A 22,398-nucleotide genomic window follows, 5' to 3' on the forward strand; every position below is an offset into this window, starting at 1 on the left:
GCAGAGAAAGGCATAAAAAAAGTCTGGAAGATGAAGCCAGAAAAAAATCAAATTAGAAATAAGGCACACATTTTTATCAGTGAGAGTGATTAACAATTGGAACAAATTACAATGGGAAGTGGTGGGTTCTCCATCTCATAAGGTCTTTAAATCAAGACTAGATGCACTTCTGGAAAATATGCTTTAGCCCAGGGGTTGGCAACCTATGGCACGCATGCCAAAGGCAGCACACTAGCTGATTTTCAGTGGCACTCTGCTGCCAGCCTGGGGTTCCGTCCGCCGGCCCCCTGCCAGCCAGGGTCCCGGCTGCCGGCCCCACTCAGCCTGCTGCCGGCTGGATGGACGGAACCCTGAGCCGGCAGTGGGCTGAGCAGATCTGGCGGCCAGGACCCCGGCTGCAGGGGCCGGCGGATGGAACACCAGACTGGCAGCGGGCTGAGTGGGGCCAGCAGCCGAGACCCTGGCAGGCAGTTCCATCTGCTGGCCCCTGCCAGCCGGGGTCCCCACCACTGGCCCTGCTCAGCCCGCTGCCAGTCTGGGGTTCCGTCTGCCAGCCCCTGTAAATGTAAAATGTATTACCTGCATGTGAAACCTTAAATTACAGTGAATAAATGAAGACTTGGCACACCATTTCTGAAAGGTTGCCGACACCTGCTTTAACCAGACAAACTATTTAACAAGTTATTGGACTTAATACATGCATGATGGGGCAAAAAAAGCCAGAAGTATAAATTTAAGTAGTTTCAATTGGCACTCTCATTAAAACTACTTTTGGTTTATATTGTTTGTATCTTCTTTACACTTCAGAAAAAGTTTAAAAAGTTTAATTTTCTAGTAGTGTTTAAAATCTCTCCCTGGTGAGGTGAAGGGTATCTGAATCACACATTCCATCTCCCATATTCAAACTGTTGCAGGTAGGGTGACCAGACAGAAAATGTGGAAAAATTGGGACGGGAGTCGGGGGCAATAGGAGCCTATATAAGAAAAAGACCCCAAAATTGGGACTGTCCCTATAAAATCAGGACATCTGGTCACCCTAGTTGCAGCTCCTGGTCTTCTCCTGGTGCCTGTTGAGCTTTGCGGTGAAAATGAGCATGTGGGGGGTGGGGGAGAGCAAGCGATGGAGGGATGGAGTGAGTCGGGGCAGGGCAGGGGTGTTCAGTTTTCTGGCAACCCTAGCTGTGAGGTATCACTTTAAAATGTCCATGACTGTCAGTGACAGGGCTGGGGCAGGGTTCTCTCATCTTGGATTCCTTACTGCACACAGTCTTCATGCACACCACTGGCAAGTTCAACGCTATGTGCTTTATTTACAATGTTCCTTGCAGCATAAGGCTTTTCACCAAGCCTTTACCTACTACCAAGGCACAGGGCAGGAGGGGAAGACACATCACACCTCTCTGAGATGCTGGGCTCATGTGCCTTTCCCTCTAGCTTTCCACCTCTGTCTCTCTGACATCCTCAGCTGATGAGCTGAATCCCCTTATTGACTAGTTGATCAGCTGGTACTTATTCAATTATCTTGTCACTTCTGCTCATGTGGGGACACTTACCAAGTGCACAGAGTGGTGAGTCAGCCTTAGACTACTCGCACTCTGTCACAATGGCTCTTAGGTATGTCTACACTGCAATTAAATACCTGCAGCTGGCCTGTGGCAGCTGACTCAGGCTTAGAGGCCTCAGGCTAAAGAGCTGTTTAACTGCAGTGTAGCTGTTTGAGCTTGAGTTTTGACTCTAGGAACCTCACTGAGCCCAAATGTCTACACTGCAGTACTCCTGGGGGAATTCTGCACCAAAAAAATTCTGCACATATTTGAAAATTCTGCAAAACTCTGTATTTTATTTGTCAAAATAATACAATATAATCTTGCCAGTTACAATTATTTTAGTAATTTATTTCAAAATATCTGTCAGCAAGTATGTAACAATACAGATAAAAAATTATGTTTTTTTTGACAGATAGGTTCCTTGCTAGGTATGTTAATACAGAACATTGTGTAATTCATTTCAATTACAATACAGAAATGTATTTTCTGCACCTATCAGAAGCCGTCAAAGGCTTGGGGGAGTCAGGGGTAACAGAGGAGCTGAGGGAGAGGGAAGGAGCCTAGGAGTGAAGCTGGAGGATGTTGGGTGTGGGTGGGAGATTTTTCTTGGGGGGTGGGGTGGATTGTTAGGGTGTTGGGATGCCTCCCCCATACAGACCCTGGCTGACCCCAAACCTCCCCCATTCAGTCAGGCACGTCTGCCCCTGTCCCCGCACCCCTCATCCCCACAGGTCTCTGCAGCCCCCCATCCCCAGGCTCAACCAGTAACCCCACTAGCTCCTGAGCCCATGCTCTAGTCTTCCCCCACTAGCCATTCTGAACCCCAGTCTGTGACCCCCCCCCAGCAGTCTTGCATGCCCCACTTTGTCCTAACCTGGCTCTGCGGGCAGGGTGCTATGATGAACTTCTACTCCTGGGGGAATTCTGCAGCACTGGCATAGAATTTTGTATTTTCCCGCATAAAATACATTTTGCCTAAGTGCTGCAGTTCCCCCTTTTGCCCACCAGAGGCCGCTGTGGTTCATGAATGCAGCTGGTTGTTCTGGCACCACAGCGGCCTCTAGTGTGAAAGGTGGAACTGCGGTACGTAGGCAAAACGTTTTTTATGCGGGAAAATACAAAATTATGTGAGACAGATGAATTCTGTATCTCCACAGATGCCAGGGCCAGCTCTACCATTTTTGCCACCTAGGGTGACCAGATGTCCCGATTTTATAGGGACAGTCCCGATTTTTGGGTCTTTTTCTTATATTGGCTCCTATTACCCCCCACCCCGGTCCCGATTTTTCACACTTGCTATCTGGTCACCCTATTGCCACCCCAAGCCAAAAAAAAAAAAAAGCCCGCTCAAACTGCCAAAGCGCAAAAAAAAAAAAAGAAGCCATGGGTTAATTGAGGACAGGTATTCAGACTGGTAACATGCAGATCTCACTTTATATACCAATAGCCAACAGTATGGATTTCTGATATCCTTAATCAATTTGGAATCTGCTCAGGCAATAGATTGAGTATAAAAGAATTTTGCTTCATTCTTATACCTAGAACTTTTTACCTAAAGATGTCAAAGCACTTTACAAACATTCTCTCAGGCCTGGTCTACACTATGAGTTTAATTCGAATTTAGCAGCGTTAAATCGAATTAACCCTACACCCGTCCACACAACAAAGCCATTTATTTCTAAATAAAGGGCTCTTAAAATCGATTTCTGTACTCCTCCCCGACGAGGGGAGTAGCACCGAAATTGATATTGCCAATTCGAATTAGGGTTAGTGTGGCCGCAATTCGACGGTATTGACCTCCGGGAGCTGTCCCACAGTGCACCATTGTGACCGCTCTGGACAGCAATCTGAATTCGGATGCACTGGCCAGGTAGACAGGAAAAGCCCCGCGAACTTTTGAATTTCATTTCCTGTTTGCCCAGCGTGGAGAGCACAGGTGACCACAGAGAGCTCATCAGCACAGGTAAACATGCAGTCTGATAATCGAAAAAGAACCCCAGCATGGACCGTACGGGAGGTACTGGGTCTGATCACTATATGGGGAGAGGATTCAGTGCTAGCAGAACTATGTTTGAAAAGACAAAATGCCAAAACTTTTGAAAAAATCTCCAAGGGCATGATGGAGAGAGGCCACGATAAGGACTCAGATCAATGCCGCGTGAAAGTCAAGGAGCTCAGACAAGCCTATCAAAAAACCAAGGAGGCAAACAGTCGCTCTGGGTCAGAGCCGCAGACATGCTGCTTCTACGCTGAGCTGCATGCAATTCTAGGGGGGGCCGCCACCACTACCCCACCTCTGACCATGGATTCCGAGGCGGGGGTAATCTCAGCCACACCTGAGGATTCTGCGGATGGGGAAGAGGAGGAGGACGAGCTTGCGGAGAGCACCCAGCACTCCGTTCTCCCCAACAGCCAGGATCTTTTTCTCAGCCTGACTGAAGTACCTTCCCAACCCTCCCAAGGCAGTATCCAAGACCATGACCCGATGGAAGGGACCTCAGGTGAGTTTACCTTTTACTTTTAAACCATGTTTTATATTTTAAGTGTTTTTTAATGATTACTTTGCCCGGAGGACTTGGGATGCATTCGCAGCCAGTACAGCTACTGGAAAAGTCTGTTAACGTGTCTGGGGATGGAGCGGAAATCCTCCAGGGACATCTCCATGAAGCTCTCCTGGAGGTACTCCAAAAGCCTTTCCACAAGGTTTCTGGGCAGTGCAGCCTTATTCCGTCCTCCATGGTAGGACACTTGACCACGCCATGCTAGTAGCAAGTAATCTGGTATTATTGCATGACAAAGCCTGGCAGCGTATGGTCCCAGTGTTTGTTGGCATTCAAGCAACATCCGTTCTTTATCTCGCTGTGTAATCCTCAGGAGAGTGATATCACTCATGGTAACCTGGTTGAAATATGGGAATTTAATTAAGGGGACAGAGGTGGCCCTTCCTACTGGGCTGTTTGCCTGTGGCTGAAAAGAAATCCTTCCCTGCAGTTAGCCAAGCGTGGGGGGTGGGAGGGGAATTGGCGCTGAGCTTTTTGTGTTTGGCTAGCAAGGATCTTCCCTGATACCAGCCACGCGGTGGGGGGAGGGGTAAAGCGATCATCCCAGAGAATTGGATGGGGGGGGGGATTAGTTTGTTTTCTCCTGCTGAAGGTTAACAGGAAAACCGCAGCACTCAACGGGCTTTGCGTGGTATGTGGGAAAGGAGGGTGCAGAAGCCGAAAGACAATGGCTCACCATGGCCGCATGCAAGCCGAAGTCTGTTGCCCGGACCTGTGTCTGTGATCTCTAACACCAAAGCCACAGGCACTCAATATTAAGATGCAAAATGCGACCTTGCACTGAAATCACGTGCCATGTAATGTAAATAGTGTTGTTCACTGTGAAAGAGTATAAGCATTGTTCTGTAAAATGTATCTTTTTAAAAACTTCTCTCCTTTTTTCCCCTCCCTCCAGCAGCTGCAAATTTTTCAAGCCTCCCTCCTCCGTCCCAAAGGCATCTAAGATAAGATGATGGAAAAAGAGGACGCGAGACGAGATGTTCTCGGAAATCATGGAATCCACCCACAATGAAAGAGTTCATTTGAATGAGTGGAAGGACACTGTATCAAAGTACAGGAAAGATGCCAGTGAACGTGAGGTCATGAGGGACGCTTGAGATGAGAGGTGGCAGGCTGCAAAGCTGGGGCTGCTGCGTGATCAAATGGACATGCTTCGGCGTCTGGTGGAGCTTCAGGAACGGCAGCAGGATTACAGAGTGCCACTGCAGCTGCTGTATAACCTCCCCCCTCACCATGTTCCATAGGCCTCCTCACCCAGACATGTAAGAACGCGGGGGGGGGGGGGGGGAAGGAAGGATCCGTGCACCCTCCCAGTCCACCCCAGTGGACAGCCCAACCAAAAGGCTGTCATTATATTGATTTTTTTTTTTTTTTTTTTTTTTTTTAGTGGCCTTTTCCTTCCCTCCTATCCTCCTCCCAAACCCCACCTGGGCTACCTTGTCAGTTCTCTCCCTATGTTTATAATCAATTAATAAAGAATACATGATTTTTAAACGATAGTGACTTTATTTCCTTTGAAAACAAGCTGTGATTGGAGGGGGGAGGGTGGTTTGCTCACAGGGAATGAGTCAATCAAGGGGGCAGGTTTTCAACAAACAGAACTTTCACACCGTAGCCTGGCCAGTCATGAAACTGGTTTTCAAAGCTTCACTGATGCGCAGCGCTTCCGAGTGTGATCTTCTAATCACCCTGGTGTCTGGTTGCATGTAATCAGCAGCCAGTTGATTTGCCTCAGCCTCCCAACCCCGTCATAAAGGTCTCCCCCTTACCCTCACAGAGATTGTGGAGCACACAGCAAGCAGCAATAACAATGGGGATATTGGTTTGGCTGAGGTCTGACCGAGTCAGTAACAAGCGCCAGCAACCTTTTAAACGTCCAAATGCACATTCTACCGCCATTCTGCACTTGCTCAGCCTGTAGTTGAACAGCTCCTGACTACTGTCCAGGCTGCCTGTGTATGGCTTCATGAGCCATGGCATTAAGGGGTAGGCTAGGTCCCCAAGGATAACTATAGGCATTTCAACATCCCCAATGGTTATTTTCTGGTCCGGGAAGTAAGTCCCTTGCTGCAGCCGTTTAAACAGAGTAGTGTTCCTGAAGACGCGAGCGTCATGAACCCTTCCCGGCCAGCCCACATTGATGTTGGTGAAACGTCCCTTGTGATCCACCAGTGCTTGCAGCACCATTGAAAAGTACCCCTTGCGGTTTATGTACTGGGTACCCTGGTGCTCCGGTGCCAAGATAGGGATATGGGTTCCATCTGTCGCCCCACCACAGTTAGAGAATCCCATTGCAGCAAAGCCATCCACTATGACCTGCACATTTCCCAGAGTCACTACCTTTCGTAGCAGCAGCTCAGTGATTGCTTTGACTACTTGCATCACAGCAGCCCCCACAGTAGATTTGCCCACTCCAAATTGATTCCCAACTGACCAGTAGCTATCTGGCGTTGCAAGCTTCCATAGGGCTATCGCCAGTCGCTTCTCAACTGTGAGGGCTGCTCTCATCTTGGTATTCTGGCGCTTCAGGGCAGGGGAAAGCAAGTCACAAAGTTCCATGAAAGTGCCCTTAGGGGTGCGAAAGTTTCGCAGCCACTGGGAATCGTCCCACACCTGCAACACTATGCGGTCCCACCAGTCTGTGCTTGTTTCCCGGGCCCAGAATCGGCGTTCCACGGCTAGAACCTGCCCCATTAACAGCATGATCTCCAAAGTGCCAGGGCCCGCGGTTTGATAGAATTCCATGTTCATGTCCTCATCACTCTCGCCGCCGCGCTGCCGTAGCCTACTCCTTGCCGCCTGGTTTTGCAGGTTCTGGTTCAGCATAAACTGCACAATAACGTGCGAGGTGTTTACAATGTTGATGACTGTTGTCTTGAGCTGAGCGGGCTCCATGCTTGCCGTGGTATGGCATCTGCACTGTTCACCCAGGAAAAAGGCGCAAAACGGTGTCTGCCGTTGCTTTCCTGGAGAGAGGGGGACGATGTACCCAGAACCACCTGCGACAATGTTTTTGGCCCCATCAGGCATTGGGATCTCAACCCAGAATTCCAATGGGCAGAGGAGACTGCGGGAACTATGGGATAGCTACCCACAGTGCAATGCTCCGGAAATCGACGATAGCCCCAGTACATGGACGCACACCGCCGAATTAATGTGCTTAGTGTGTCCGCATACGTTCGACTTTATATAATCTGTTTCCAAAATTCGAATTCTGTAAATCTGGATTAATCCCATAGTGTAGACATACCCTCACTTGCACAATTTTGCAGCTAAAGAGCCAAGTTAGCGGAATGATTGTTTTACTGACCAATGCTAAGGATAGTTATGCTTCTAACATATCAAACAAATGTAAACTGAATTAACAGTCTGATTAAAATATTCAAAATCCCTAAACCCTTCAAACATGGATTCATCTATGATGCTTACTGGTAAAATTATTGTAGGCAATAATCCAAATTACCCCATTTTCTGTCTCCTATGCTAATACTAATCTGTTTGAGGCAGCGCTTCATCTGATGTAGGTTGTTATAGGGTCGTAATTGTCATAGTTCCAAATTCATGACCTCAGTGAAGCTATAAACAATTTATACTTGATGACTATCTGCCCCCGGGTTTCCAATATTATAATCAGAATGCTAGAATTGATTTTAAAAGTATTATATTTTCAACATGAGTGGTATGTAGGCACACTTTTTTTTTTTTTTTAATTCAACACACTATTTGGCTTCTCAGATTCAGTATATTTTACACCTTAACTTTAACTCCACACTTCAGAGTGCCAGTTAATCTTTCTCGTTGGAGGCTGATTGTTGGCCTAGACCATGGCACATAACCACTTAAGTTCAGTCTGAACCAGAGAAACTTGGATATAGAGTTTGTTTTGTTTTGTATTGGAGCTTTGTGTATATGCGCTAAGCTAACAACCCAAAATGACAGGATAGCTACATTTTTAAAAGGAACAGAAAGGAATAAACACGGAGAAAATAGTTTTAATAGTACTTTTAAAATTTATTTTTGACATTAAAACATTCGGTTTCTACAATACAAAATAAAACTACTCAGTACGTATGTGTAACATAATCCCTGATATTGACACTCCTGGCAATGTTAAATAAGCATGCTAATCACCTCAAAATCCCCTTATCACATACAGGAATATAAAAAATAGCAAATGACAAGAACAGTTTGACCTCAGGGAGAGAAAGCTTTGGAGAATGTTCATGCTACTTTAAGCTTGGATAAGTACAGCGGCAGTGTGGAAAGGCAAAGGTGAAACAGGTGAAAGGTGTTTGGCTATTGTAGTCTTGAGGCACAAGAAATCCCAGGTCAACCATCTTAAGGTGAAGGCTTTTCACAGTGCACCATGAATGAAATGCATACATTCCAGTTTGCTGGGCCCTTTCTCACTGTTCCTCTCTCATGTATATTCTCAGGTATAAAGAGCATGGAAAAGGGCTCATATAAGGAGACCTGCAAATACAGCCCTAATTCCTTTGGGGTCTGTCTCAGGAAATTTAAAAACAAAAAGCCAGAGGCTGAAATGGAAGTTCTGGGGGTGGGAGAGGGGAGAAGAAGGGAGAGTAAAGACCAGTAATACAGGGACAGGAAGGGAGGGGGAGGAGGGGAAGCGGTTGCCTTGGCAAATTGTAATATTTAGCACTTTAGTTAGAATCTTCACTAACAAAGCAATCATAAACAAATCCAAAAAGCAAAGTGTGGAGAAGGAGCCTAGAAAACGTGACCTCCGGAAGGCAGCAAATTTTCTAGGATACTCTGTATGGCGGGCTCTACAAGAGGGTAGCATCATCCCCCATTGGCATCAGACGTACTTATCCATTTAAAAAAATGAGCACATAATTGAATGAGAAGGCCCATATGTGGCTTTGGCATTGTGTCCTGCAGTTTCTCACCAAAATGTTGCACTAAAAATTAAAAACAGAATGGTTTTAGCTGCCTGAGAGAAGGTGCAGAAAGGCTTCCAAGGACAAGTCAACCAGGCATAAGGGTAGGAACTGATAAGAGTATCTCCATGCATAGGCGTGGGGTCCCCTTGTCCAAAGTGAGGCTTCTGTAGGTGTGGGGCAAGGAGTAGAGGCAGCAAGGAGGAGGAGACACCCCCCTCCCCTTATCCCAAGGCAAAGGCACTTGCAGATGAGATTACATGGGGGAAAAAGCTGAATGGCTGGGTGGGAGTGGTTCCTTTTCTTCTTCAAGCAAACATGGTTAGCTGTAACCACTGCAGAGGAGAAAGAAAGAGAATGTGAATCATCTCCAGGAACCTGCATCTCCATTTCCACCTGAAACAATTACCATATTAACCAGGAATCAGTGTACATTTCTTTGTACTACACCTAAAGGGAGGAACACTCCAAAGAATGTATAGCATAACATGTTTGTTTGTACAATAAAAACGTGTGTCTATGCCCTCTTCTCGCTCCAAGCCTTTCAGATTCTACTTTCATATCCACCTAAGGGCATGATCCAAAATCCATTGAAAGCAGTGAAATGACTTCTATTAAAAGTGGTCTTTGGATCAGGCCCCAGATGAGGAGACCACTAGCTGACATCATTACTCTGCTGGGATAAAATAAATCAAAAAGACTTGGTAAATCTACCAGTTTGTATTAAAAACTGAGGTAGTTTATGGGAACATTTTGGGGGCAAAGTGGTGTTTGCGACAAATTTACAGATTAGTAATTATAATTCTTTGCATATCCATAGCCACTTTCATCAAGGACCACAAATTAGTACTTGTAGTAGTAAGTATTAATAAATTCAAAGCCTCATAACTTCTGTATGAGGTAGGTATTCCTGCTAGAGATGGGTAAACTGAGGCACACTAATATGTCCAAAATTGGTGAGAGGGCTGGGACAGAACCAAGAAATCCTAATTCTCTATCATTTGCACTAAATACTGGAGAACACTATCACTACCTCTTTTGTGGTTGAATGTGTAGTGAATTGTAATTATTGTAATCATAGAATAATGAGCAAGGGGAAGAGCAAGACTAACATGGGAGGTGTTAATATCTACTCCAGAGGGACAGCTATGGGAAGTAAGAGACCCACACAAACCAGGGGAGGAAAAAAAGTATGTACCTTAAATAAGTCAAAAGTGACAATTCCGTCTTTATCTGTGTCCAGAGATTGAAAAAACCCTATAGAGATGGGAAAAGGGGGGGAAGAGGGGAATGTTTTGTAATTATTATTTTTTAATTGCACCGTTTAAAAACTTTTATGCCTCTGGGTAATTCTCAGACCTCCTATAGAAAGTAGTATACCTCTGAATTATCTCCAAATGGAGTAGGTACCACTTCACCAAGAAAACCTGCTGGAGAACGTTTACCTTCCCTTTACTGCTTTTTAATCCAACATTGCATCAGAATCCATTGAATGAAACACATGTACAATTCTTGCTGCCAACAGAATAAAGGTAGGACCTAGCCCTTTCAAATCTAAATAAAGACGGGGTTAAAAAATAAACAGGAGTGCTGGTATTTGCAATAAAATTATTAACAGATGCTTCAACTAGTAATCTCTCCATCGAAGAGCTATCCCTGCCTTCTGCCATCTACCATTTTGATAGTCTGCTAATCCCAATAAATAGCTTTACAACAGTTACTAAATATTCTGTGAGTAGCACCATCAATGGCTCACAGTCGAGAGTTTGAATAGTGCCAATGCAGAATGCTGACTGTTGGGAAAATACTCACAGTCAGCACCAAATGGGTTACTTGGTACCATGGGCATTAGTACCCAAACTTCATGAGCTGGCACAGATCAAGAGAATATTTTAAAGCTGAGTAGGTTAGAGTCTGATTTCCAGCTGGGTTGTGCACAAAAATATCTGTATAGTACCATAATAGGAAATTCATACCCACATGGTAAGAAACAACAAGTTAGAAACATAAAAATACTCTCAGAAATTTGTACTCACTGAACATGGTTTCAAGTCGCACTAAACAGCACACAAAGTTATCAAAGTCAACAGCCAAGTCAGGCTCAGAATAACGGGTGATGATCAATTCATACAGTTTCTTGTTCAGTTTAAAGCCTGTCAAGACATTACTATATTAAAAAGTCAAGCAATTTAAAACAGTATTAGACCACTTGATTTCAGGCCACACAGGTATTACGTGGAGTAAACAGACCACTCTTGGAAAGTCGGGTATGTATAGAGAGATCTGTTTATTCATCATTGAGGCCAAGAATTTAGCATGATTCAAAAAAGGATTGGCCATTTATATGGACAACCAGAATATCCTGAGTTATAGTAAGGATTAAAAAACCCAAGAGTTCTGGAAGGGATATAAATATTTATGTTGTAGGACATTAGCCAAGAGGGGTTAGGAAGAAACTTTCTCTGTGGGCAGGTTACTCCATAACTACAGGAAGCAGCTTGTATGGGCACTGTTGGAAATAGGATAGACAGCTGTTAGATGGACCACTGATCTGATCCAGTATGATTATTCTTTGCTAGTACCAATCAAATCTTGTCATTTTGGATTGTAACAAGCAACTACTCAGGTTTTCTGTGCAACCACAAGAGGGCACATCATTTCTTGCGCAGAGCACAGTAGCACTTAGGTCAGCTACATCTAAAACAAAGTTGCACAGATCTTACTGGAGCTCTCTTCTTTGGCTTTGCTCAGAATTTTAACCTATCGTACAACCGTTTGATCATTTTTCTACAGTGCCTAGATGGATTATCTGGACAAACCTATCAAAACCTTGGTTCCATCATGGTTGGAATAAAGGGTACAAATGGTATTTGTTTGGTTTCTGATGGAAGAGATTATGAATTAACTGACAAATGAATTAAATGGAAGGTAGTAAGTTAACTCCATCAAAGTATGTAATACATCACCTGCAGACTCCAGCGCCATTCGCATTTCATAGGCACTCATGCATCCAGACTTGTCTAAATCAAACTTCCTAAAGACAACCTTAACAAAAAAACAAAAAAGGACATGAGGGTACTGGACACTCCTGCAATGGGGTAAGAAATCTCATGGACTGTAATAAACAGAGTCACACAGTCTACTGAAAATGTGCAAAAATATCACATTGCTGTGTACACGAACAACAAAGACTGGATTAAAAAAAAAGCACCAAATTGTCAGTGCTGGTACCAGAGCATTGTCAAGTGACATCGGAAATTCTCTGTCATTGATATGGATAAGCTAAAGGAAGCAGAAGTGGGGGATCAATAGCAACTTCACCTACCAGGTAACTCCTAATTTTGTTCCAGAGGATGTTGAATTCCACCAGTCCTAATTTCCCATTTCCATCTCTCTATTCAGGAAAAATTATTAAGGAGAAATGTTTGCAAGCTTACTTCCTGAAGAGGAACTTCCTCTCCCATCACACCCCAAGAAGAAACCATTCCAAGTCTCCACTAAACACTAGCACCCTGGCAGCTATAATATGTCATTTTTACTTAATAAAAAAAAAAATCCCCTAATGACTGGTCTACATCTTACAGGCATGACACAACCCAAAGGGCCAGGAAGTCATGTGGATGTAACAAAGATGCAGAAGGAGGATACATCCATGAGGTTCACCATACTTCGGCATGACTCAGTACTGAACCCTTTAGTCCGGAGGTCTTTATCTGGAATTTAAAGCAAAGAGGGGGCAAAGTTAAGGCACATAGCAGAGTTGTTTATAATGCACTGTGTGAAAAGCTAGCATCCTCATTACAAACACTTGAGCTTTTTTGTGTTCTTTTTAGATTTCTTGTAAGAATGCAACCTTAATGCAGGAGTGAGGCAATAATTATTTTCATTTCCATCCTCTGCTAGTAGATAATGAGACTGCTTCCAACCAGTAGGAGAGAGAAATATATTGATTCTGTTTCCTATACTGATGCTCAGAAAAGAGTGCCAGTGCCCAAGCTACAGCTACCAGTCTGGGTGCATCAGACTGCTGGTACTACTTCAAGAAGAGAACCACATGGTATGCTAGATTACAGAGACTGACCAAGAAATACCCAGATTCAGACTATGATACTAATAGGTCAGCTGAATTATGTGATGCTGTTTTTCCATTACTTACGTTTACTTATGATTTTGTTGAGGATAGTCTGCAGTTCTGAGACACTGATTTCCATATCCTGGAAGAACCAAAGAAATAATACTGCATTTCTATAGTGTCTCTCATCCCAAAGTGATTAAACTGATGTACAAATTATGTACAGAACCACCCATTGCTAAGATGCAGCCACATTTATTAGATGAATTATGGCAGCAAGTAACAGTGCAAAGCAACACCACACATTAGTTTAGGAGGGGAAGTGAAGAATATGCTATCCAACCGAAACTTCCGGAGACGTTTGAGAGGCAGAATGTCATTACTCAAATTGGGATTTGGCTAAAATGACTTGGACCAAACCCTCTATATTTCTGTGAGAAGTCAGTGACTTGAGATTCATAGATTTAAAGGCCAGGAGGGACCTAGTCTGACCTTCTGCATAGCACAAGATGGAGAGTCCCATCCAATAATTTCTGCATCAAACCCATAATTTCTACTTGAGCTATAGCAAATCTTTTAGAAAGGTATCCAGTATTGATTTGAAGACTTCAGGTGATGAAGAATCCACCATATCCCTAGCTAAGTTATTCTAGTGATTAATTACCCTCACTGTTAAAAATGTCCCCTTATTTCTAGTCTGAATTTGTCTACCTTCTGCTTCCAATCACTGGATCTCATTGTGTCTTTTCTGCTAAATTAAAGAGCTGTCTATTTTCAGAAATCTCTTCCCCATATATTTACTTGTGGAATAGGATAAAGTCACTTTTCATTCTTCTCTTGAGTAAACTACATAGACTGAGCTTCTTAAGTCTCTGACACTAAGGTATGTTTTCCAGACTGTGGATCATTTTTGTAGCTCTTTTCTGTACCTTTTTTCCAATTGTTCAACAACCTTTCTGAAATGTGGACACCAGAATGGTCTCACTAATGCCATGTACAGAGGTAATACCACCTCCTTTCTCCTACTTTATATTACCTTGCTTATACATCCAAAGACTGTGTTTGCCCTCTTAGCTAATTACCATCACAGAGGGAGCTCATGTTCAACTTTAATTACCATAAGGCAAAACCTCCAGCAGCAGTGCTCCCTCCCACTACCACATGGAGGCATTAATTCGGTAACGATGCAGTGGGAAAAGTGCCACCTAAAAAGATAGTCAACACCATTTCATATAGAACCTCATTTTTCTTTGGAGGTAATCCATTCAGCTACTGAGGTTTAATCATACTTATCTTCTTACATCATGTGAAGCAAAATATTAGTCTAGCAGCTGGACTAAGAATGGTATGGGGAGAAAAGATTTAGAATTAGACGATTCACACCTCAAGTGTCCTAAACCCGAAAGAGGACAAACAATACAGCCAGCTGATTTTGCTGAATAATTGGAAAGCATTTTATCTTGTGTAACCTATAGAGATGATGCTTGTATATGTTAGATTGTAATGTAAATAAAGAACTGGTTTTTGGGCCTAAAACTGGGCTTGATAATAATAAGGCCTAGTAAAATATAAGTGAAGTAAAGTGAGACAATTCAGAGGCAAGTTAGAGATAAATTATGGTCAAGTAATAAATATGTTTTTGTTTTAACTGATTTTAGCAATGTTGTAAGGAAATTTTTAGATGGTTTGAAATATTGCTAAGTGCCGAAATTGCATTGACACAAATGATAATTAGAATGATGTTTGATATTTTTAGGCAATAAGTAAAAGACATTCGGTTTGGGTGTACAGAAGATTAAATATGGTAGTGGAAATATAGATATGGTAAAAGGTAGACAATTAATTAAGGGGTGTTGTTACAATTGATTATAAAAATAGTAGTATGCTAATTTTATATTAGTGCACTCATTCACAATTAAGATACCATTAGAGAGAGGATTATATTCCCCTTCTCATCCAGAGCTGATCATTTCTGGATGCACCCTTTCATCTGGAATGTGCGCATAAAGGCAGTGTATGGTTTTATAGTAATGCCTGTTTGCTTCAACTAATTTTATTTTAAATAAAATCTTTAATTCTATCACTCATTGTGTCATTCACAGTCCTCCAATAAATTAAATTATCTGTCACTGCTCTGGAGGATCAAATTGAAAGAGTGCAGTTTGGTTCTATTTCTGATCTTTAAACTCTTACTTGGGAACACATAAATCAAGGTTACACTTGCTCCAGCTGCTCACAAAATGATATTGTAATTGTAAACATGCATCCGAAGAAGTGGGTATTCACCCACGAAAGCTCATGCTCCTATATGTCTGTTAGTCTATAAGATGCCAAAGGACTCTTTGCTATTGTAATAGGTAGGGACTCCTCAATGGGACCATTATATATAGTACATAGATTTTTCTTTATACACGTTGCTTTTCCACCCACTGCCAAAGGAACAAGAGCTGCAGCCACATCTCCTCCAAAGTTAGCAGGTTTGATACATACTTGCCCCTTCATCTTAACTCAGTAAGAACAGCGCACTTACCGCTCCAGCGAGCTGCTTGAAAAGTTGCTTGAAACTGTCATCAATCTCACTTTCAGAAAGCACTTTCTGAGGAAAGAGAACAAACTTTTGATTGGCTACTTCTCAGAAGAGTAAAGTACACAGCCCATGAAAGATATGCAGCAAGGAAATATGTAGCCCAGGAAATTTGTTCTGAGCCCATGGCTGGACAGGAGAATACAGAAGTAGTAAAGATATCATGGCAACACTAGCCAAGTAGTAGAATCCCACATTTGAATATTTGAATCCCACAGTCAGCTTCTCACTAGTAGGGGAAGGGTTGTGCAGTGAAAATAATGCATTTAGCTCCTGAGGGAGTTAGGTTTAGGTCACTCAAGCAATACCTTAGCACCACTAAATCAGAACTCTTACACAAGTCCAGTTTCCCCAGAGAGCAGAGACATGTTGCATAGCGATGGGGAACTATAGAAGGTAAAAATCACAGAGCTTCTGCTGTTGAGGCGTCTGGTTACACGACAACTAGACTGACTCAGAAGTTGTACTACATGGATAGAGCCATAGTAGCTAGTTAGGAATATCTATCTCATAGAACTGGAAGGGACCCTGAAAGGTCATTGAGTCCAGCCCCCTGCCTTCACTAGCAGGACCAAGTACTGATTTTTTGCCCCAGATCCCTAAGTGGTCCCCTCAAGGATTGAACTCACAACCCTGGGTTTAGCAGGCCAATGCTCAAACCACTGAGCTATCCCTCCCCCCAATATGGTACTAAAAGATGGATCTCTGGGTTCATATGCAAGGAAACAACACTTAGTAACTACCAAGTTCTAGCTGCCTATTCTACTGGAAAGGGCAAGCATGGAAAGAAAATAATTTTAAAAAGTTGTCAGAAGACTGTATGGAAACAGGAGGAGCCTCTTATGACGACTATATGAACAGGGCTCTTTGAACATAGCCACAGGCTGTGAATGAAACCAAGGGACTGCTAGAACTCTGAGTGGTCTTAAACCTCAAAAAGGAATCCTTAGTCTCCACTCTTGCAGAGGTTAGTAGATAAGAGGTTCTTACCTCATCTGGAAGATTAGCCTGGATCTGATCATCCATCTCCCTGCAGAAACACACACAAAATGTCCATGAAGGAATCAAAATAGCAAAACCATTGTGGCAGAAGAGGTACTGTCTGGTCACAATATTATGTGAGCAGGTATAAATGCTATATGTTAGTTCTCAGGGGGACAACTTTCTGGGTGCAAGAGAGGCTGGTACCTATGTTTCAGTAATGTTTGGCAGCCCCAAACCCTTATGGGCCCAGGGAAATAGATCACAGGCTCTAATGCTGGATCTCTGGCATAGCAGGGCACAATACTATCCATTGTATCAGCCATCAGTTTTTCCACCATCGCATCTCCTACATATTGGTTTCCACAGCCATACGGGCTAAAGGGCTTGGTTGATCTAGAATAAGTAAGTTTATGTCAGATTCCTTCTTCACAGTCAGCCAGAAAGAGAACAATATGACGCTTGGGAACAAAGGTTCCCAAAGATTGCAAAAACCTGATAATAGAGATACATGAATAAAATCCCACACATGTGTACTAACTGCAGCCCTGTGAAAGGGCCTTGATATTATTAAAGTTTTCCCTATATGGCCCTTGATTGGGAAGCCCTGATAGGCTAGCATCAGTTAGAAAAAGCAAGTATGGGGATGCAAGTGGTGATAGTGGTACTGGATATGATTCAAACCTTTCTCTTCTGGGACCCAATTCCTGGAAAACAGCTACTAGTTCACACAAAACACTTGCCATAATCAAACTTACTCAGTTCCAGCTTTTTTCTCTGAGAAGACCCTCAGGACAAAATCTCCTTCCTTGTTAGGTTCAAAGGTGGAAGGCACAACAATATACTCCCCTGGAGGCAACTTGAAGCGTGTGCTGACTTCACGAAGATTTATGAACTGCTCCGAGCGAGCTCGTGAGGCATTTGCCAGGAAGAAATCTCGTTTCAGGTGAACTGCAGACTGGCCTACAAACTGCCAGAGAGAGACATATAGTCACTGCCATGAGCTGGCAAAACTTCTGCTCCACACAGACGGCTAAAGACCCAGTACAAAGGTCTAGTCAACCGGGATGTTTAAATAGTACCACAATAAAAGAGAAGAAGGAAGATCCTTGGAAAAGGGCAGAGGGTCCTTTGGAAGCACAGAGGTCAAGACATTGGCATTTTTCCTCTGTGCCACATAGGTTTTCCTGCCAAAATAATAAGTGGAAATAAATGTAATGGCTGCCACACATTGAATCAAACCTCAGTCTGCAGAGTCTGAGAACTGCATCACATTCCTTTGGCTAACTCAAGAGCAGTGTCGATGGGTTCTGAAGGGAACTTTACCCATCCCTCTTAAAAGAAGTATAGGATGGCCCAACCGAGGGAAGCAGAAAGGCTGCCATTGAAGAGAAAGGATGGTCCAGTGGTCAGGGTAATAGCTGAAGACCTGGGTTCAAGTCCCTGCTCTGTCAGACTTCCTGTATGACTTTGGGCAAGTCACTTAGACTCTCTGTGCCATAGTTCTCCATTTGTAAAACAGGGATACTTCCCTACCTCACAGCGGTATTATGAGGTGCTCATATATTACAATGATAAGAGGCAATATAAGTACCTAAGAGAGATATTTAGAATAAAAATAGGACCTCAGAAAACTCACACATACAAAATGTCATTACAGTACATCAATTCCTGTTAATGGTGTTCCATTAGAAGAATAAAAAATTCCATAAAAGTAAGACATGCTGTTCAGACCTTGATCTGGATGAATATCAAAGAATTCAGATTGTCTGGGATGGATACAAAATAAAAGCCTTGGAGCCACCTTGATCATTTCTAAAGGAAGAAGTGTCTGAATCCAAAGTGAAGCCACATTATGCATCATCATGCAATGTTATCCCCACCAAAAGGATTGATTTAAATATGCATTACCTATGGTTGGTATCTGATGAAAGAATTTCCATACGTACCTCACGAGGAACCTTTAGAGATACAAATTAGAGGTCAGTAAGTTACAATGAAACTAATGTTCTGTTAGCCAACAGGAAAAAGATACCATCTATAGTTTGTTAGTTATTTACTTGGCCAGTCATCTTCTGCATGGCTATAATTACCATTTCAAGTATTTATGCTTGGATCAGAGTTTAAGCAATGGTTTCCCCTCACATCCCTTACTTCTCTTGTGTCATTGCAATGAAGTATACATGTTGTTCAGGGGCACTCACCTTTGAAGCCCTAGGTCACCTCCCCCTCTCCCTCACCCCATATTGCTGTTCCTATAAGGAAGCCCTCCTGCCCCAACAAGCTGGGGTGACTGGTTAATTCATCCAAGGTATAGCTCAACAATGAGCTAACATTTGAAGGCTAATTATATGCAAGTGAGCCTATTAATCTTATAAAGAACTGTTATTCTCAGCAGGGAGAGAGACAAGGAGGTTGTGCTAATCAGAAGCTAGGAATCTCTGAGAGCCCGGATTGTTACAGAGCCCATAGTTACCTCATAGACAGCAAAGCCAATGGTCTCCATGTCCTTCCCATATTGCCTTTCCCTGCGACGGTGCTTCTGCATGAGTGCCAGGAGAAAGCTGCAGCCCGATTCTCTGCTGTAGTCATCATCATTATCATCCACCTCTTCCAGTCGGATTTTAAACTGAGGGTTTATCCAGAAAGTAGCTGAAGGGCAGGACGAGAAAGGAATAAATTAAACAATATACTATCCTTACATATTCCTGGTTGTTTTAAGATATAGGATATGTCTGCACTGCAATCACAGGGCATGACTGTGGATCATCATGTAGACATACGTAAGGGCTTGTCTGCACTTACATTTTATAGCGCTCTAACTTGCTGGGTCAGGGGTGTGAAAAATCACCCCCCTGAGCGCAGCAAGTCTGAGCACTTTAAAGCGCTAGGGTAGACAGGCTGCGAGCGCTGGGAGCCACACTCCCAGCCCTTGGAGCTAATTGCCTCGTGGAGGTGGATTACCAGGAGTGCTGGGAGAGGTCTCTCCCATCGCTTGTGCGCGACCACACTTCAGCGCTTTGAAGTTTCCAGTGTAGACATACCCTTAGAGAGCTTTAACATAGCTAGCTTGGGCATTGGTAGCAATAAAGCCATGGCAGCAAGGGCTAGCTCCCCAAGTAATAACCTAGGATTCTGGGTGGGCTTGTTGAAGCCCGGGATGCTTCATTGGTACCATTGGTACCCAAGCTAGGTTGGGTCTATCTACACAAGCTGCAGTCACACACAGTTATTGCACTGTAGATGTACTCTTTGAGCCAAGAGTCTCTTATAAAAACAACAAGGAGTCTGGTGGCACCTTAAAGACTAACAGATTTATTTGGGCATAAGCTTTCGTGAGTAAAAACCTCACTTCTTCGGATGCATAGAGAAGTGAGGTTTTTACTCACGAAAGCTTATGCCCAAATAAATCTGTTAGTCTTTAAGGTGCCACCAGACTCCTTGTTGTTTTTGTAGATACAGACTAACACGGCTACCCCCTGATAAGAGTCTCTTATGAATGCCTGAACACCATGAAAACCTGACCACCCCAGTACAAAGCAATCACTGGGAATGGATATACCAGTATTCATAGTTATAAAAGCGTTCACTCGTTCATCGTTTAAATTGATCGCAAAAGTGGTAATTCAGCAAATATACATCTAAAAATGAGCTTTCCTCATTAACATGGGTCTCTGCAGAGGGTATTTCCAGTAAACTACAAGCATTTCCTCAGGGTGCAGTGAAATTGGTATGTCTCAGTGAAAAACTGTTTTAACAGCCAGCATCAGGCTAGTTTGATAAAATCAGGTGTTCTGGGTGGGTTAGCACTAAGGCAGTGATTTCCCTACACCCCCCCTGAATTTTTCCAACACCCGACCCCCCAGTTTTGTGAACTAGTTACATGCCAAGTTCGTGACTGTTTGGAAATTTGAATTGAAATTGAAACATTAATACACATTTTAAAAGAATATACAGTGTACGATAAAATACATGTATCTGAAAAAGTATAATAGATTTGAAAAGTATGAACATAGACTAGCTTCATAGACATAGACTACAGCTGTTGTTTTTTATGACAATGTCAGTGCATTCATTTCGGTGATGTTGGCCAAACTAATAATTTCAAATGATGATTTGTAAGCGAAGTCTAAATGAGCTCTCCCTGACAGCTAGTGATGTGCTGGGGCTGGAGGGAAAGGCTTCAGGACCAGATTGTATTTACATTCACACCTAATCTACCCAGGTATCCAGCAAACAGAGCTGTGTTGCCCAAGTGATAGATTTTGGTTGGGGTTGGGTTACAAATCACTTGAATGCGGGGGGGGAGGGGGGAGGATGAAATGTTGTTGTTCTTATTGTATGAGTACAGGGCAGTAGAACTGTACTGAGCCTGTGCTGATTGAGGGCATCAAGAGAGAGAGTGGGGACCTGTCCCTCTCCACTGTTTAAAGACAGAGCTGATTAGGCTCCATAGATAGTCTTTTGTTCTGTTAAGTGACCACTGCAGCTGAAATCACTGATAATCAGGTCTAAGTGCTTAGTCGTGCTGTGGTGACAGTGTTTCTGCGGAAGAGACAGCCCAGACTGCAACAGCGAGATTCCCCACCCTGAGGGCTCAGCTGAAATCACTGAGAGCTGGGTGGAACCTCAAGAGACCAACTCACAGAGGTCACAGTGGCAGAAGGTGACTGCGCAGGGCCATTGGCAACAGAGTGGTGGAGTGAACAGTGGCACAACAAACAGCAGTGGTCAGAGAAAACAGTGAGCAGCTGGAGGAATGAGCAAGGTGCCTTCTTGCCCCCCACCTGGGAGGTGTACTCACGTGAAAGCACCTCTGAACTCTGAGTCTCCACTGACCAAGGACAACACCGGTGAGTGGGGTGCAGTGGAGGGAAAAGTGTGGGGGTATATTAAATAAACATTTGTTTGTTGGACTATATTTTAGTGACTTTGCTCCAGAATGCTAGATTTGTGACTGGGAATGGAAACTTATATAAATATGTTTCCTAGTAGAAAACATGCATTATTTGCCAAGGTTGTTATCTCACATCGTTGCTATCTTGAGAGGTCATTATGTTGGGGAGTTTCTGTACTAAACATTTTTATTATTATAATTAATTTTTACATAAGAATGGTAATACTGGGTCAGACCAATGGTCCATATAGCCCAGTATCCTGTCTTCCAACAGTGGTCAAGGCCAGGTGCTTCAGGGGGAATGAACAGAACAAGGAATCATCAAGTGATCCATCCCGTTGCCCATTCCCAACTTCTGGCAAACAGGCTAGGGACACTCAGAGCATGGTGTTGCATCCCTCCCCATCCTGGCTAATAGTCAATGATGGACCTACTCTCCAGGAATTTATCTAGTTTTTTTTTAAATCCTGTTATAGTTTTGGTCTTCACAGCATACCCTGGCAAAGAGTTCCACGCGTTGACTTATGTTGTGTGAAGAAGTACTTCCTTTTGTTTTTTTAAAACCTGCTGCCTATTAATTTCATTGGGTGACTGCTTGTTCTTGTGTTATGTGAAGGATTAAATAACATTTCCTTATTCACTTTCTTCACACCAGTCAAGATTTTATAGACCTCTATCTTATTCCCCCTTAGTCGTCTCTTTTCTAAGCTGAAAATTCCCATTTTAATCTCTCCTCCTGTTTCATACCCCTAATCATTTTAGTTGCCCATCTCTGTACTTTTTCCAATTCCAATATATCTTTTTTGGGATGGGGTGACCAGATCTGCACGCAGTATTCAAGGTGTGCATGTA

The 22,398-nt window shown here is 43.3% G+C and overlaps 1 protein-coding gene across 4 annotated transcripts in view; it reads right to left on the reverse strand.

Annotated features, from left to right (window-relative positions):
* Positions 1-8,095: 8,095 nt before the first annotated feature.
* CAPN1 (calpain 1) overlaps positions 8,096-22,398 on the reverse strand; it is a 57,900-nt gene continuing 43,597 nt past the window's right edge. For all 4 annotated transcript variants that reach the window (XM_008179681.4, XM_005307886.5, XM_024100248.3 and 1 more), the window contains exons 11-22: positions 19,126-19,301; positions 18,599-18,610; positions 17,408-17,619; positions 16,659-16,698; positions 15,615-15,680; positions 13,169-13,226; positions 12,661-12,725; positions 12,338-12,406; positions 11,979-12,057; positions 11,049-11,165; positions 10,211-10,269; positions 8,096-9,347 (exon numbers count right to left, since the gene is read on the reverse strand). In XM_008179681.4, the coding sequence (XP_008177903.2) occupies positions 9,321-9,347; positions 10,211-10,269; positions 11,049-11,165; positions 11,979-12,057; positions 12,338-12,406; positions 12,661-12,725; positions 13,169-13,226; positions 15,615-15,680; positions 16,659-16,698; positions 17,408-17,619; positions 18,599-18,610; positions 19,126-19,301 (980 nt within the window). In that variant the 3' untranslated portion in view covers positions 8,096-9,320. The remainder of the gene's footprint in view (positions 9,348-10,210; positions 10,270-11,048; positions 11,166-11,978; positions 12,058-12,337; positions 12,407-12,660; positions 12,726-13,168; positions 13,227-15,614; positions 15,681-16,658; positions 16,699-17,407; positions 17,620-18,598; positions 18,611-19,125; positions 19,302-22,398) is intronic.

Source organism: Chrysemys picta, chromosome 7 (genome assembly GCF_011386835.1).
Source record: "Chrysemys picta bellii isolate R12L10 chromosome 7, ASM1138683v2, whole genome shotgun sequence".
Taxonomy (NCBI): domain Eukaryota; kingdom Metazoa; phylum Chordata; order Testudines; family Emydidae; genus Chrysemys; species Chrysemys picta.